Below are 15,174 nucleotides of genomic sequence, written 5' to 3' on the forward strand. Positions count from 1 at the left end.
AGTGCAGTGAACCACGTTAATCATTGCTAAAGTAGGAATATTGTCCATAGTGCTTGGGAGGATTAAGTAGAATTATAGATGTAAAGCACCCAGTACAGTGCCTGGCACATCCAACAAGTAAACATGCTCTTATAAGGACCATTCTAGGTGAGGCGAGAGGAGTTGATTAGCTCCTCTGAAATTCACCCATTGCTCTACTAAATTGGAACAATCCATCTCTCCATTTGAACTGCATTATCAAAAGAGAAAAATATTATTCCTTTATCCCATGATAGAACATCGTGGCTTTAATAGTTAAACAGAAGGCCTTAGGAAGCAGCTGGGGGAGGGGAGAGGCTGGTTATTGCAATTGTGAATATGGAGTGAGGTTAGGAAGGAAGCAGACTGGGAAGGGAGTTGCTGGGAGGAAGGGGCTGGGGAAGAAGAGACAGATGCTGCAGAAGCACCCAGCCTCCAAATTAGTTACTGCATCCCAGGCCTGGGCAAACATGGATGGGTCCAATCCAAGCACACAAGGGCTCATGATTCAGCAAGTGGTTCAATTCTGTGAGTCATTTCTGGAAAAAGAAAATCCATACCATGGCATGAGTACTTTGCCTGACATTTTTCTACCTCATGAAACTCGGTTGGGTTTTCCAAAATCCTTCCAATGAATTTGAAGGGATAAACATCTAACTTTCTGTTTTTGAACTTGTTAGCCCTGTTGCTGTGCAGGATTGCACAACTGCTCCAGTTTAACCCCAGAGGGTCATTTCAGTCGAAGCCTCTGGTGTGAGTTGTCTGAAAGCTCGGACAGAGCCATCCCTGCAGTTCTCGTGGAACCTGGCTACACTTGGGTTTGTAATGAATCTAGATCCATTAACTGGGGGTCTGACCAGCTAATAACATGACTGGAAAAAGGATCAGCCAGCTGAACTATGACCAGACCAACAAGTACGTGACTCCATTTAGAAAGAAAAAACTGTAAAGGCAGTTGCTTTATTAAAATTAAAATCTCATGGTAGTGGGCAGAAGTGATAAGGTAGATCAATTCTGTCAGCAAAAATTATAATAGTTTGTATGAAAACATTATACCAAAAAAAAACAAAAAACAAAAACTAAAGAAAGGCAAGGCTCTGCCTGTGATGAGTGTATGGTGTGTGTGTGTGTGTGTGTGTGTGTGTGTTTCTCCTGAGTAATTCATGGCATTTTCGTACCATACCTGCCACAAAGAAAATCACTCCAATGAGGACCCATAAAGTCAGATTAATATCATTGACAGTGATTTGGCATTGATTTCATATAGACTTGGCTTAGATTTACATTTTGACATAGATTTGGTTTCCAGATGAGTCAATGAATTGTACTGATTTTCATTAGCCCTGTGTCAGAATGAATGGTGTTTTTTACTGTGTGTTCACTCTAGCTTCTTCTCTCTTACAGAACTCACAGAAACACAGTAATGCAATCACAAATGCGTTCTCATGGAATCCCACACCTTTGGGTTCCCTAATTCTTTCCTTCATTAAAGTATTCCATGCAGGTGTCCCCTAAATGATATTCTCTTCCAGGGTCTTGACCAATGAAGTGTAGATTCATATACCGCTTTCAGGAAATACATCTTAGTGTGTCAAGTAATGGATACAGCTGTCCTAAATCTACTAATAAATAGAGAGGAACCCTCAAAATGGCAAGTCTTTGAGCTCATGATTGCCCTTGGGTCAATAAGCGAGCCCTGGAGAATGGCATCTAGAAGCAAGGAAATCAGAACTTCAGGTGTCCTCTGATGTCCTCTTCAAGACAGTCCCTAGGCTTGACATAAGTCATGCTGACATTAATGCCACCACAGCCAAATTCATTGGCTTTGTGAAATAGCTCTTCTCAATCCTCTGCCTTACTTTCTTTGTAGAAAAAAAAGGGTGTATATATTTCTTTGGGGAGGTAAGAACAATTGTAATGAAAACAATCTTTTAAACTTCCATTGTTTTACTCAGATGTTTCTTTGACTTTCAAAAGGAAAGGCAGTTTCATTTTAGTAATGTTATGAGTAGGGTTTCTATTGTTTTAACACCTCAAGACAGTCATATTTTATAGTTATGCTTGATTTAAATAAATACTAGAAGACATTCATGTATCTTAAATACATGAGAATTTTTTAAAGACTTTGAATTCCCAAGACACTAAACATTAAGTCTGGGACTAGAAACATTGAGATACTAGGGATCTTTAAATCAATTCTTGGTTTTTGGCTTTACAAAAATACCTACTTTTGTTTTTGTTTTTTTTTTTAAACATCAGATTACATCAGTGTTTCAAAACCATTTATAATTTATTCGTGTCAAATTTGTTTCTATTAAACAAGGTATTCTACTAGCATGATGGGTGGTCTTCCTCCTTCCATGACTGGCTTCCCCTCCAGTCGGGCACTCAGTGTGGATGGTCTTGGCAAGCACTGTTCATGTGCTTCTCAGGAGAGTCTCCCATTACAAGGAGAAAACCAAGGCTCAGGGTGATGGCGTCCTCGGCCCAAGTTTGCTAGGCAGGACTGGCAGTGTGGGGCCTCTACTCCACTTCCAGCCAACCCTGTAGTTGGTCTTTGGACAATTGGGCTCTCTTCCCTCTGCCATAAGAGTGGGACGGCCCCATTCTGTCACTCGTGCACACCACAAAGGGCTGGACTTTGTGGGAACAGAATGGGGCAAAGGTCATACTCCTCTGCTCCATTCTTCCCATTTGAAAGCCAAGGTAGTCTTTCCTTCCAACAAGCCCTGCACTGAACCGTGAGTAGGAGAGGCAACACCTCCAAGTGAGGTTATAGTAGGGTAGGTAGCCACCGGGGTTCGACTGTGCCCCTGCACTTCCGTGGACCACAGGCTCAGATCCATGTTGCTCTAAGCATCTCACGTGGACTGGGCCTTTGACAAAAGACCAAAGATGATTTCTCTTTCTGTTAGAAAGTGAAGAGTTTTGATAAACAAATGTACTTTTTAGATTTGTCCTATGTAAGACATCACATCTTCTGATCAGAGCTGTCTGAACCAAGAATCTATGTGTTTATATGTGTTTTTAAAACTGAGTTTGGGGTGTCTGGGTGGCTCAGTTGGTTAAGCGTCTGCCTTCAGCTCGGGTCGTGGCTCTGGGGTCCTGGGATTGAGCCCTGCATCAGACTCCCTGCTCTGCGGGGAGTCTGCTTCTCCCTCTCCCTCTGCTCCGCCTGCTTGGGCTCTCTATCTCTCCCTCTGTCAAATAAATAAAATCTTAAAAAAAAAAAATAAATAAATAAATAAAAATAAAACAGAGTTTGGATTTCCCAGCTTTTCATTTGTTTCTGGAGTTAGGCTCAGCAAACAATTACTAGGCTAAGCCTTGTTTGTCCATTTATGAGTAATACATTTAGTTCACTATTTATGAGTAACACAGTTAGTTCACTATTATTATAAATATAACTAGTTACTTATAAAAATACATGTTCACTGCACAGGGTTTGAAAAGTACCAAACTGTATTAAGAATAAAGCAAAATACTTGTTCTCCTCTCAGAAGGAAATATCCACTATGAGACATGCCTATGCATTTCTTCCCAGTATTGTTTTGTACATCTGTATGTTTACACACACACACACACACACACACACTAAAAGCATAATGTACATAAAATGTTATATTCTGATTTTAAAACTAATTTATTTTCTTATATTATTCAGTTTCATTTTGACCACAATTTTATAATGGCTTCCTATCCTTTGGAACTTGGGTGACTTTTGCCACCACTTTATTATTGCTGGGTACGTTGGTTCTTCTTTTCCTCATTGCAGGTAAAATTGCAAGTCACTGACCGGTTTAGGTTACATTATTTCTATGAAAGAGGATTATTGGGTTAAAACATGCAAGTATGAAAGTTCTTCATATGTACTAGCAATGTATTCTTGGAGGTTTTTCATTTTGTTTTGTTTTGGTTTGGCTTTGTGTTTTATTTTTAACCAATTTTCATGCCTAACAGTGTAAAAGCTAAAAACTAAAAAAAGAATATATCTTTTCATAATTGAATTCTGGTTCTTACCTTGCTTTTATCCTTGTTATAAAATCCTATGAAAGTTCCAATTTATATTAAAATGGGATGAAACTTGAACATTTTTTCCAGATATACAAGTAAACACACATTATGAGTTTGTTTAAAATTAACCAATTAGCTTTTTCCAACAAGAAAGGCAAATAGCATCCTGCTTCCGCATGGAACTCCATGACCCCACATTGATCCATATGCTCTGCCAGCCCTCCCGCCAATGGGGAGCCATGCACTTTGAATCTGGAGGTCTTGCATTCTTATACTAATGGTCTCAAACACAGAGTTGGAGAGGGCTATGGGAGAGGGGTTCACCAACACTCACATGGATATGAAATGGGCAAACTATACCTTCTTTGTCAGCTGATCTGGACTGCCACCAATATACCCACACAGAACTACAGTGGGGAACAAAGTATGGGACTCTGTGATAATCATTCCAGTTCAGCAATATGCTGTGACTCTGATCTCCAGAGTTTCATCACACTGGCCACGGGAAAGCTGCAGTGGCTAGACTTGTTCTGGTTTTTTCCTCCCTGGCCTTATTCACAGAGCAGGTCTATTAATTCGAGTGGCAGCTACCATTTTACAGACTCAGTGTAGTCAATCTTAACAGCCCCAGCTCGGGGATGCATATAAAAGATGCCTGTACATGTTCCTATAAAACAGTAAATGATAAAAGGGGAAAACAGGGTTATCAAAACAGGATATAATAATTCACACACAAAGCATGTAAAGGTAAAAGCAAATGAGTCATAAACCAGAACCAAATGTAAATAGTTACCACCTCTCGGTTTCGCATTTGATTTGCACGGATTTTGCTGGTTATATAACTGTAATGGAACACGAAAATCACTGGACCTACAGTCCTATGAAAACAGCAGCTTTGCAAACTTTCAATTTTCTATTTTCAATGACAGTGAATTCAACATTTCAAAGTACAGAAGTTAAATGAGGCGAAGAATGATAAATGATGCCCCACAATTGCTGAAATCTGATTACCCAGAGATAAGAACAGGCCAGATTCTACTTGCACAACTTTGGACCTAAAGCATGAGACAAATGAAAGAAAGAAGGGGAGAAAAAAAAGCAAAAGGGGAAGAAAAACTTTAGGGAAATGAATGCTTCCATTTATCCCTCCTAAATATAATATAAACAAGGACACAAAGAAAATGCAAATGGATTCCGGATCCCATGGACACTCAGGGGGGATATTAATAAGCCAGTTCCATCCTGAAAGAAAACCCCCAAATCGACCTCCATTTAAGAAGCTAATTTATGCACTCCTGAGTCCTCATACAAGTTAAGCAGCACAGAATATCACAGCAGGCGTAGAACAACAGATCTTGAGCCCTGCTGTGTTTGTTCAAGAAGGCAAGTTAGCTATTCCTAACAGGAAACAAAACATGTCATTGGGCTATTAAACAGGGATCCTTCTGCCATACTGTGCAGCCCTGAATGCATCAATTGCTGTCCCAAACAGGATTAGAGATGTGGTTTTCTTTAACTATGGTTTTGAGAAAAATGCTTATGCTGCTCAGAATTCTCAGACTGATATTAACTAATCTAGTGCCGGGCCAGACAGAGCACTCTCGAAACCTTCATGGAAAGGTCTCTTGACATACTCCAAAGTTGTGAGAAGGCAGCATAAAATAAAGGGAAGGGGATACAGATGGGGGTGGGGGAGTTAACCCGCGTACACAGCCAAATTTGGAATTCCCCCAAGAGTATTTTTGCCTTTAAGTAGTCAAGGCCCCACTCTACAATGATTAATCATGCAGTGAACAAATGATATTTCGTTTCCGTAGACAAAACCCATCTGAATGAATATGCAGTTTGAAAAAAATGGACTATTTTTGCCGTGAGTGGCAATTGAAAATACACTTGCAAATGGTTTTGGGTAATTCTGCTGTGTTATTATTATAAAATGGGATCTCCCAGATATTTCTGTAGAAGTCAAGAAGTTCCATGTAAGAAAAAAAAAAGGCAAATCTTTCTTACATATGGACCTTTCTTCATTGTTCAATGTCGGACAATCAATCCACTGGAGAAAGTGGTTCAATTTCCACTAAAAAGAACAGATTTGTGATGCCTTGAGGGCATCGGGTCTGTATTGCTACATGGTTTTTAACCAAAACTTCAGGATACTTCACTGCATGAAGTGAAAATATTGAATACTGATTAGGCATATCATCAGTTAGTACTATCCCAATGTGACAGCAAGGGTTGAAATTTATAGAGTCTAGAAATGAATCACAGTAAAAACAAAATGAAATTCTTTTTGCAAACCATTGTTCTAGCAAACAGTCATAAGCTAGAAGATAAGTTTTGAAAGACCCTCAAAATATCAGAATTATGAAAACTAACTTCTAGCCAACAATCATTAATGACTACCATACATATGAGGGACACCCAAATGGGACATTCTCAGTGATAGATCAGCTAAGAGATTAAAGTAAGCATGTTTACAGAGACATAACTATTTAAAATATTTATGGAGAAAACAGTTGCAGATGATACAAAGAGAGATTCCAACAAAAACACAGGACAAATGCAGACACCATGTGGTCCAATGTATGCACCCATGGCCTCATGTGAAAAGCAGGCCAAAGACGTAACAGCTGGAGATGCCTCCCTTTTACCCCCAGAACAACAAACTCTTGGGTTTGGAAGGGGCTCATTATAATCATGTCCATGGCTGGTTGAAATCTATGGGTAACGTCAAAGGCTTTGGGAAGAAATATCTCAAAACAATTGTCCCTGGAAGCCTTTGCTTTGTTGGGGTTTCAAGCCCAATCTGCATTTCCTTCTGACTCCACATAAAAGGTGAAGTCAGGTAATGAGAGTTTTTAATGAAATAGAGGAGCATCACGGATCTTCCCGGCACTTTTGTCATCTCCTGATTATTCATTAGGCTTGAGTCAGAACCACAAATCACTGCAGAGACCCCAGACCAACACATCCCATATGATCTGCTCATATGTTCTCTAGAGCATCAGAAGCCAAGACACGCAAATGGTAGTAGAAACTCTAAGTTTTTTGAGTGTCTAGTACATGGCAGGTTCTGTGCTAGGCACAAGTAAAAGAAAGAACTCTCATAACAAAACTGGAAAACTAGTCTATTGTTCTTGTTAAATAAAAAGAATCCTAAAGCTTAGAGAAGTTAATTAACTCGCCCATGGTCACAAATGGATGGAGGCTGGGATGCAACCCACCATATTCCTTGCTGATCAGGCAGCAGGACAATGAGTTTGAGGGAGGGCTGATGCTCTTAGGAACCTCATATTTCCAGAAGAGTGTTCTGTAGGTGTCACTGAAGTAACACTGGGGATGGAGAGGGGAAGGGCGTGAGGGGCACTGATACTCATCTACCAGCAACTGAGATAAGCTGCCCTGACGCAGGGTGCCTTCCATCTGCAGTGTGACTCTCCTCAGCTGCTCTCCACCTTCCAGCCCAGATCCCCAAGGTTTAATTTAAACTCCTTCTCTAAAGAGCTGAATTGCCCAGAAATGACTCCAAGGAGTTCTGAGACCATTTTTCATGCAGGGCTCTTAATAATTTTTAAGGTAAGTACCTTTCTCTATTTTAACAAAAAGACAGTTTGTATCCATGGTGAGGAATTGGACGGGGGGGGGGGGGGGGGGGGCAGGAAGAGCTATTCCTTGTGACACAGGGCTGCACAGCAAGCCCTTGGATGGTCCAACATCTTTCAGAAAGGCACTGGGGCATCCTCCTCAATTCCAAACTTTCTATTTGTGTGGCATGTGATGTGAGTGACAGAAGGAAAGAGGGCAGGGAGCTAAGTGTTATTGAAGAATCATATGTCCCAGCAACTTTTGTTCTTACCATATTCTTTGTTGGTTTGTTTCGAACCTTGTTTTAAAATTCCATGGCTGATGGCACCTCAAAGTCATGAGGAATCTTCTACAACAGAATGCTTCTGTATATGGATCAGTGGAAGCTTGATGAATAAATTCCAGTATGTTGAGGCCGGTCCAGTTTTAGGCACTGAATTTGTTAAGTCTCTTTACAAAGAAATTTCGAGTGTGGGCAATTAAGAAAGCACAACCTATTAAAGATGCCGATCCTTCCAGATAATGTGGAATTTTGACCATATATTTATTCTGGAAGCTGTTGTTCTCAAATACTTGAACTTTTAATGAAGTGTTCAGTCTTTTTGTGATGGCACTGAAGTGTAATCAAACATTACCACAAGCCAAGTCACACACTAGCATGTCTTGCCTTGTTTAAATATCTCAAATATATTTGAGTAATTGTGTAATGATTTCTAGGCCTCTGGTTGTCCATATGGTCTGAACAGACTGTCTTTTGCAGAGCAGTTGCACTATCTCTCTCAACGGGAAGGAATCAAATCATCTTTGCTCCAAACTGGAAAGCTTGGGAGGTACTGCTTACATTTCGGGGAGGTGCCTTACCTCAACTCTTGAAACAAAACCAACCCACATCTGGCCCCCAGAAATCACTGTGTCTTCTGGAAATCTTGCTTGTGTTTGTGAAATATCCCAGAACAAGTCAGCAGGCATCATGTGTCATGTTTTCTTCTGTAACTGTCCTTAGGATACAATGACATGCCATGGGGATGACAGAGCAAAGCCAGCATGGCAATCACATGGAATCTTACTAGACAGAGAACATTCTACATGGTGAAACCAGATCATCTCAGACAGACAATGAGGACCAGTGAAAGGGTCTGACTTTGGCAAGAACTTTGCTCTAATTCTCTCCAGGTGGTACAGGCGATGAGACAAGCAAAGGAGCTATTGATTTTGCAATTAATGAAACCCATGGGGAGTCTTCAGATATTTGGCTTAAGAGCCCAGAATCTAAACTTAGTCACTGGGCCTTACAAATTATTCACATTAGCTGTATCCCTGGGAAAGTACCTCAGGGAAGACCTGGAATGCTGTGTTTGAAGGAATGTGCTAAACTGACTCTTGGACCTATTATTTGAGAATTCTTAGCAAAATGTATGGGTGCAGAGTTGCCCCCAAACTACTGGCCATAATAGGGTTCTTTGATGGGACAACCTTGGCAGGGAGACAGTGGACAGATGAGTCTGGTGGTCTTTCTGCTCCTGCCCAACCTCAGGCTTTTGAAGTTTTAAGAGGAAAACCATTTCACTGGTCATGAACAGTACTGAACACACAAAGTCATGGAGACATGCACAATTTGCGAGTTCTGGGGATGACTGCAATGTTATGGAAAAGAGTTTACCTTTTGTGCCTGAGGGAGCTGAAAAACAATAGGAAAACAAAACAAAAAGAAAAGAAAAAAGCAATCATTACATAAAAAGTCAAGATTAACTGTAAAACTTCATTTGATCACCATTGGCAAATGGAAAAACCAAAACTGGAAGAAAAAGAGGGAAATAAAACTAAAGCCATGTCATTTCCCCAAATTAAGCTACGGTGCTGATTATTCAATCTGCTCTCTGAATCCAGAGTATCAACAGATAATCTGTGAGCATATGTTTTGGGAATCACCACTCCCATGCAGGCAGTTTGGCAACTTCCCGCAATGCTAGACCTGAGGTTCTTCTGTTCAGTGGCCACAGACACACATTTCCAAGACCCAATTCCTCCTTCTTGCACACCAATGGTTTCCTAGTAGAGGAGGACTGTCTGGAGACATCTGGGGTTGTCAAAACTGGTGAGGGGAGGGAGCCAGAGATATTGGCTTCTAGTGGGTAGAGACCAGGGATGCTGCTAAACATCTTACAATGCAGGGGATACCCCCCACAAAAAAGAATTATCCAGCCCACATGCCGATTGTGCCAAAGTTGAGAAACTCTTCTGTACATAAAGGTAAGACCATTAGAAGAATGTTCTGTTTTTAAAGTCAATTTTTCTTGCTTTGTAGCACATTAACTGTTCCCTTTATTGGTGGTTAAGAAAGCATGCACAAGGATTTGTGCATTTGAAATAAAGCTGATATTCTAAGAACAACGAAAAGGCAGTCAGTTAATCCATAAAATAAGACATAATAGCTTTCTCAATGGTACAGGCAAGAAACTGAAATTATAGGTATGTGGGAAAAGATGAACATTTACGAGACATGTCTATTTTTCAACATTGAGACTGTTAGGCTGTGGTTTAATGCCACTGTATTTGTGACTGCCATTAGAGCATGCAATGTTTTGAAAAGCATTTTTCTAATCTGAAATGGAAATTACATTATCCATGTATTAAATACCAAATCTAGGAGTTACATCATTTTCAAGACTTACTTCTTATCATAGAGACTAACATTTATTGTGTGTGAACTTGTCACCAGGCACTGTTTTAAGCCTTTTATTTGCATTATCCTACCAAATCAAAGCAACCCAATAGTACCCTTATTATCCTCATTTTATAGATGAAAAATAAAATGGAACCTAGAGGGTAAGTAATTATATAATGTCCCATGGATAATAAATTGTAGAGCTGGGTTGCCTAAATTTAGAAGGTGCAAATTCAACCCAACTCACACAGCAAAGGCCACAAACACTAGGAAATTAGAGAGTAGACTTTTCTCTCTTTCTCTCTAGCGCTTATAACATTGGAAGTGCTAGAAGATGCAAAAATAACTAAACCAGACATCTTGGGGTCCCATTTGAACCTTTGCCTTTCCCATTCATTTAGCCCTGGGAAGAAGGCTCTCTCTTCATATGCACTAAGACCAGGGCTTCCTAGGGCCCTGCACCTGTAGATAGAGCCCAGCAAAGGGCAGAAGGGATAGACACAAGCCAACAAAATGCCTTGGATCTCAGAGACAACTCCAGAATAATTTGGAGAATGTCCATGAAGAGCAGACCCAACCTCTCCAACACTCATTTTTCAAGCAATTTTATCCCAAAAGGTCTCCCAATTTAAGGAAATAGGAATAGTACAAGCATGCTTTTCTGATTCTTTCATCCTAGTTATGGTTACGGTGACTACTATTCAAAAAGGAAGCTTGTGAGTTCTTCCAGTGCTTCTTAAGAGTTCAGAAAATATGTATCAAGAGGTGAGAAATTGAGCCTAAAATGAGGGTTCACTTCAAGTAAAGTCTTTTAAATATTAAACATTTTTTTCATACAATGGAAAAGAAACGGTAGAGACACGAACATTAAGGGAATGATAAATGCACATTTCCTTAGGAAAGCATTTGTGTTGAATCACAGCTTGTCATATGAAATGCACGGGGGGCCCTGAGAATTACAAATGTTTGATGAACTGTAAAATAAATACCAAGGTTCAGTCCTGCACAAACTGCCGGACTTGACAGGCCTCTGAAAGGAGAGCTACCCTTTCTCTCTCTCTTTCTGGAAGCTTCATCTCAGCCAAGCAGGAAACACCTCTTTTTGACTCACCCATTTAAGCACATGAGAAGGAAAATGAGAGACTAGGCCTTTGTGGTGATGTCCTCAGTTTAAGACTGTCCTCAAACTCTCCACAAAACATATATTTTCCTCAAGAAATAACTCATGAGAACAAAGAACCACTTTCCTATCTGAGCTTTGAAGCTTTGAAATGACAGCTTGCAGTGCCCTCAACAGGTTGGACCTCTGAGAATGAGCTTCAGAATAGAACACAGCATATTTAGATCAGATCATTAGCAGCCACAGATGCTACTGCTCGGGAGTCAGCTCCCCTGCCAACACATCATCCACCCAATAGTCACAGACGGTGTCCACGAGCCTGAGCTGGGAACCTGACCAGCCGGACACTTGGGGCCTCTGGCTGGAGTCTTGAGGCATGTGCCTTCCAGCCTTTGGCCAGATGCTTGTCTGTAAAAAGGGATGGTGGAGGGAGGGCTGGGAAATGTGCCAAATCTTGGATGGCCAATAGATTTTGTCTTGAGAGCCAAGTCTGACTGATTAGTAATGGCTGTCTGGAGGGCTGTGTTGAGAAGGATTCTGAAGTTATGTCTGAGTTTTGTTGGAAAGAATGTAAGAGCCAAATGGCAATGTCCTTTGTGGGCTAAAAACTCAGGAATGACAAACCATATCCCTGGACACGATGATCTCTCAAGGTCTTCCTATACTTTTTCTTTGTAGTTCTGAGCACATCTATGATTTCTACATAACTTATTTGTTTAATGTCTCTCCCCTGCTAGGTCACAAGCACCACGAGGGCATGAGGATATTTACCTTGTATGTAAGACTTTATGAAATTCTCTAAGCTGTGCCTGTAACTGGTGTTCACCTTGCTAAAGAAGGTACCTTGTTACTAGGGTATACCTAAGGCCGATGCTAGGGAAAAAGAATTGGGCTAACTGCCTTGAATCCACACCACCTCCACAAACACACCATGTTGATAACCCAAGATGACAGCTTTCAAGAGAAAAAGAAATCTGACAGAAGGATGGACATGAACCCTCGGATTCCCATATGCCTGACATGGACATCTATATATGTGCAGACTATCTCACTGACCCATCGATGCACATAAAACCAGCCTGGGAACTTCCCATCATCATGTGGCCTAAGCTGAGGCAACATCTTTACAAAAACCACCTAGGCATTGTCAACCAGGTTCCACATCTCTGGATCTGTTTCTTCACTTACTATATAAGAGTCTGCATGGGCAGCTTCAGGTTCCTTCCAGGTTAACACCCCAAGTTGTACGATTCTCTATCCAACTGTGCACACCCTCCAGTCACTTTTTAAAAGGAAGGGTAAAGAAAGAAAAAAGTAGTGGTATGTTCTGGGGTCCCACATTCCTGAAAAAAAGCTGGGCACTAGATGCATCCATGAGATACCTGACATTTGAATGTGGAAAAACTGAGAAAGTGTCATTCGAAAGAGAATGGAGGAGAGGAAAGGCGATGAAGATGAATGATGACAGTAAAAACAGCACAAGCCACTCTTTAGTGGATACTCTCAATGGACCAGGTACTTGGTTAAGCGCTTTTTCATCTTGAGCAATGTTGGTCCTCACAGCAGACCTCCAGGTTAGACAGTAGTATCACCCAGTTTATAGATGAGGAAACAGATAATATTTAGAATAGCTAAGTACCTTGCCAAGGTCACTCAGGCAGGAAATGCTTGAGCTGAGGGTCAAAGTCAAGTCTCTCGGCAGCCCCACCTCTGCTTTATCCATCAGGCTCAAGGTGCTGCTCCTCATGCAGACCAAGGGCACTAGCACCAACCCATGCTCCTGAAGGACTTCTCAGGCCATTCCATCTGGGCATCTCCCATACTGGAAAGGGGAATGAGAAATTCCAGCACCACCCATTATGGGAGAGTCTGGATGGAGACAGAAAATCCAGCTTACCACAGTTCTCAGTATGTGGTGCATGATGTCACCATGTAGCATAAATATTTACCATGCCCTTTCCTGTCACAGACATTTACACTTACTCTCTCCTCATCCTAGGACTCTCCCTCATACCCCTCCCTGCTAGCCTAGCAAATGCCTACTTCTCTGGTCAGTTGTCATTGCCTCCCCTGTCTGACCTCTTGCATCATATGTCCTCATCACATGCCCTCATAATATCACATGCCTCCCATTCACGGTATAGTTACTACTACTTGCAGTAACTGCTATGCTGCCCTTCTTTTTTTGGTAACAGAAACCAAACTTTTAGCCAGAGTCAGCTAAATGACCCTGTTAGAGGTTGATATGGCTAAGTGGTTCAGCCATGGTCAATGAGATATCCATGGATGTGGCTTTTCCAGATAGTGTCCTTAAAAGGACTCCCTCCATCCTGCTGCCAGTAAGGTACCTGTGATGGCTTGTGCTCTAGCAGTCATTCTGGACTATGAGGTTATCTTGAGGATGGAAAACCACATACTAGGATGGTGAGGACAGCAGTAGTGACAGGCAATTATAACAGCCATGGCCAGCTATCCACCATTCTAACTGCTTCACCTATATTAATTTATTGAAAACTCACAGGAACGTTATTAGGTAAGTTCTATTATTACCCCAGTTTTGTAGATGATGGAACTACAAGGTCACATGGCCAGAAAGCAGCAAAGACAGGATTTGAGAAGGGAGACCAGTAGGAAGGGCAGTGAATAATCCAGATGAGAAATAATGGAGAACTGAATCAGGGTCCTGGTGGTGGAGGTGGTGGGCAGTGGTCTGACCTTAGATCTATTTCAGAGCAGACTTGATAGAGACTGATAATACGGGAGGAGAGACATCAAGAGTGCATCCAAGGGTTTCGGTCCATGCAAATGCAAAAATGGAACAGCCATTTACTGAAAAGAGGAAGACAAAAGGAGGAGAGTATTTGAGGAAAGCTCTCCAGAGTTGAGTTGTGTCTACAATTGACAATTTTAGGATATCTCTTAGACTAGCAGGCAGAAGTCTAGGGTGGGCAACATGGTCACCATCAGTATGCCGACAAGGTCACTCAGGGAGTGCATGCAGATAGAAGAGAGCTTGTGTCAAGGACAGAACAGGAACATTCCACCAGATAGAGGTCTGGAAGCCAAAGGGAGCCAGTGAAAAGAGCAGTGAGGAGCCAGGGGGGAGGTGGGAGATCAGAGAGCGCTCTGAGTCCCTGAAGCTAAATAAAGGTGCTTCAAAGTGAGACAGTACCTCCACCAAGGGAAGGGAGTGCTTTTGCTTTAACTTTCCTTATTCACTTCATTTATATCTCAGAGTTCTGCACAGAGTCATAGGGAAACAGAGGGGACATCCATCCATCACTCTTGCTCAATGAAGTTCCGGAGTTGAATGGACTCCTTTTCAAAAATAAAACTCCAATTAAAGATCTATTGATCAAAACAACGCATTTCACTATGAAATATGTAAAGACCAAATGGGAAACAAAGTATTTTCCTGCCAACTGTGTAAAACAAAACAAAACAAAAAGCCTGGCCTACATATGTTTATTCCATTTGTAAAACTGGCCCTTTGCCTCAGGCCTTATGAATGAGCGATAAATCCCTGCTTACTGAAAAGTTTCCTTGTGTTCGTTTATTTTTATTGTGCATGTTTGCATTTATAATCTTCCATTCTTCTTCATTAAGCAATGTGGATAAAGATCCCTATTCCTCTTATATATCAGAGGAAGTTCTGCTAATTGGCTCAAACTCCAAAACCTGTACACCAAGGACGGAAAGGCTCTGATGAGCTAAGATTTGGCGGTGCAGTTTCTGTCCCACATCCATCCACTTCTGCCACCCCATGCCAAGC

General features: G+C 41.3%; 1 protein-coding gene across 1 annotated transcript in view; it reads right to left on the bottom strand.

The window, feature by feature from the left end:
• CACNA2D3 (calcium voltage-gated channel auxiliary subunit alpha2delta 3) overlaps positions 1–15,174 on the bottom strand; it is an 856,949-nt gene that overhangs the window by 230,019 nt on the left and 611,756 nt on the right. The window contains exon 14 of the mRNA XM_021694907.1: positions 9,278–9,295. Coding sequence (XP_021550582.1) covers positions 9,278–9,295 — 18 coding nt within the window. The remainder of the gene's footprint in view (positions 1–9,277; positions 9,296–15,174) is intronic.

Source organism: Neomonachus schauinslandi, chromosome 1, assembly GCF_002201575.2.
Source record: "Neomonachus schauinslandi chromosome 1, ASM220157v2, whole genome shotgun sequence".
Lineage (NCBI taxonomy): Eukaryota > Metazoa > Chordata > Mammalia > Carnivora > Phocidae > Neomonachus > Neomonachus schauinslandi.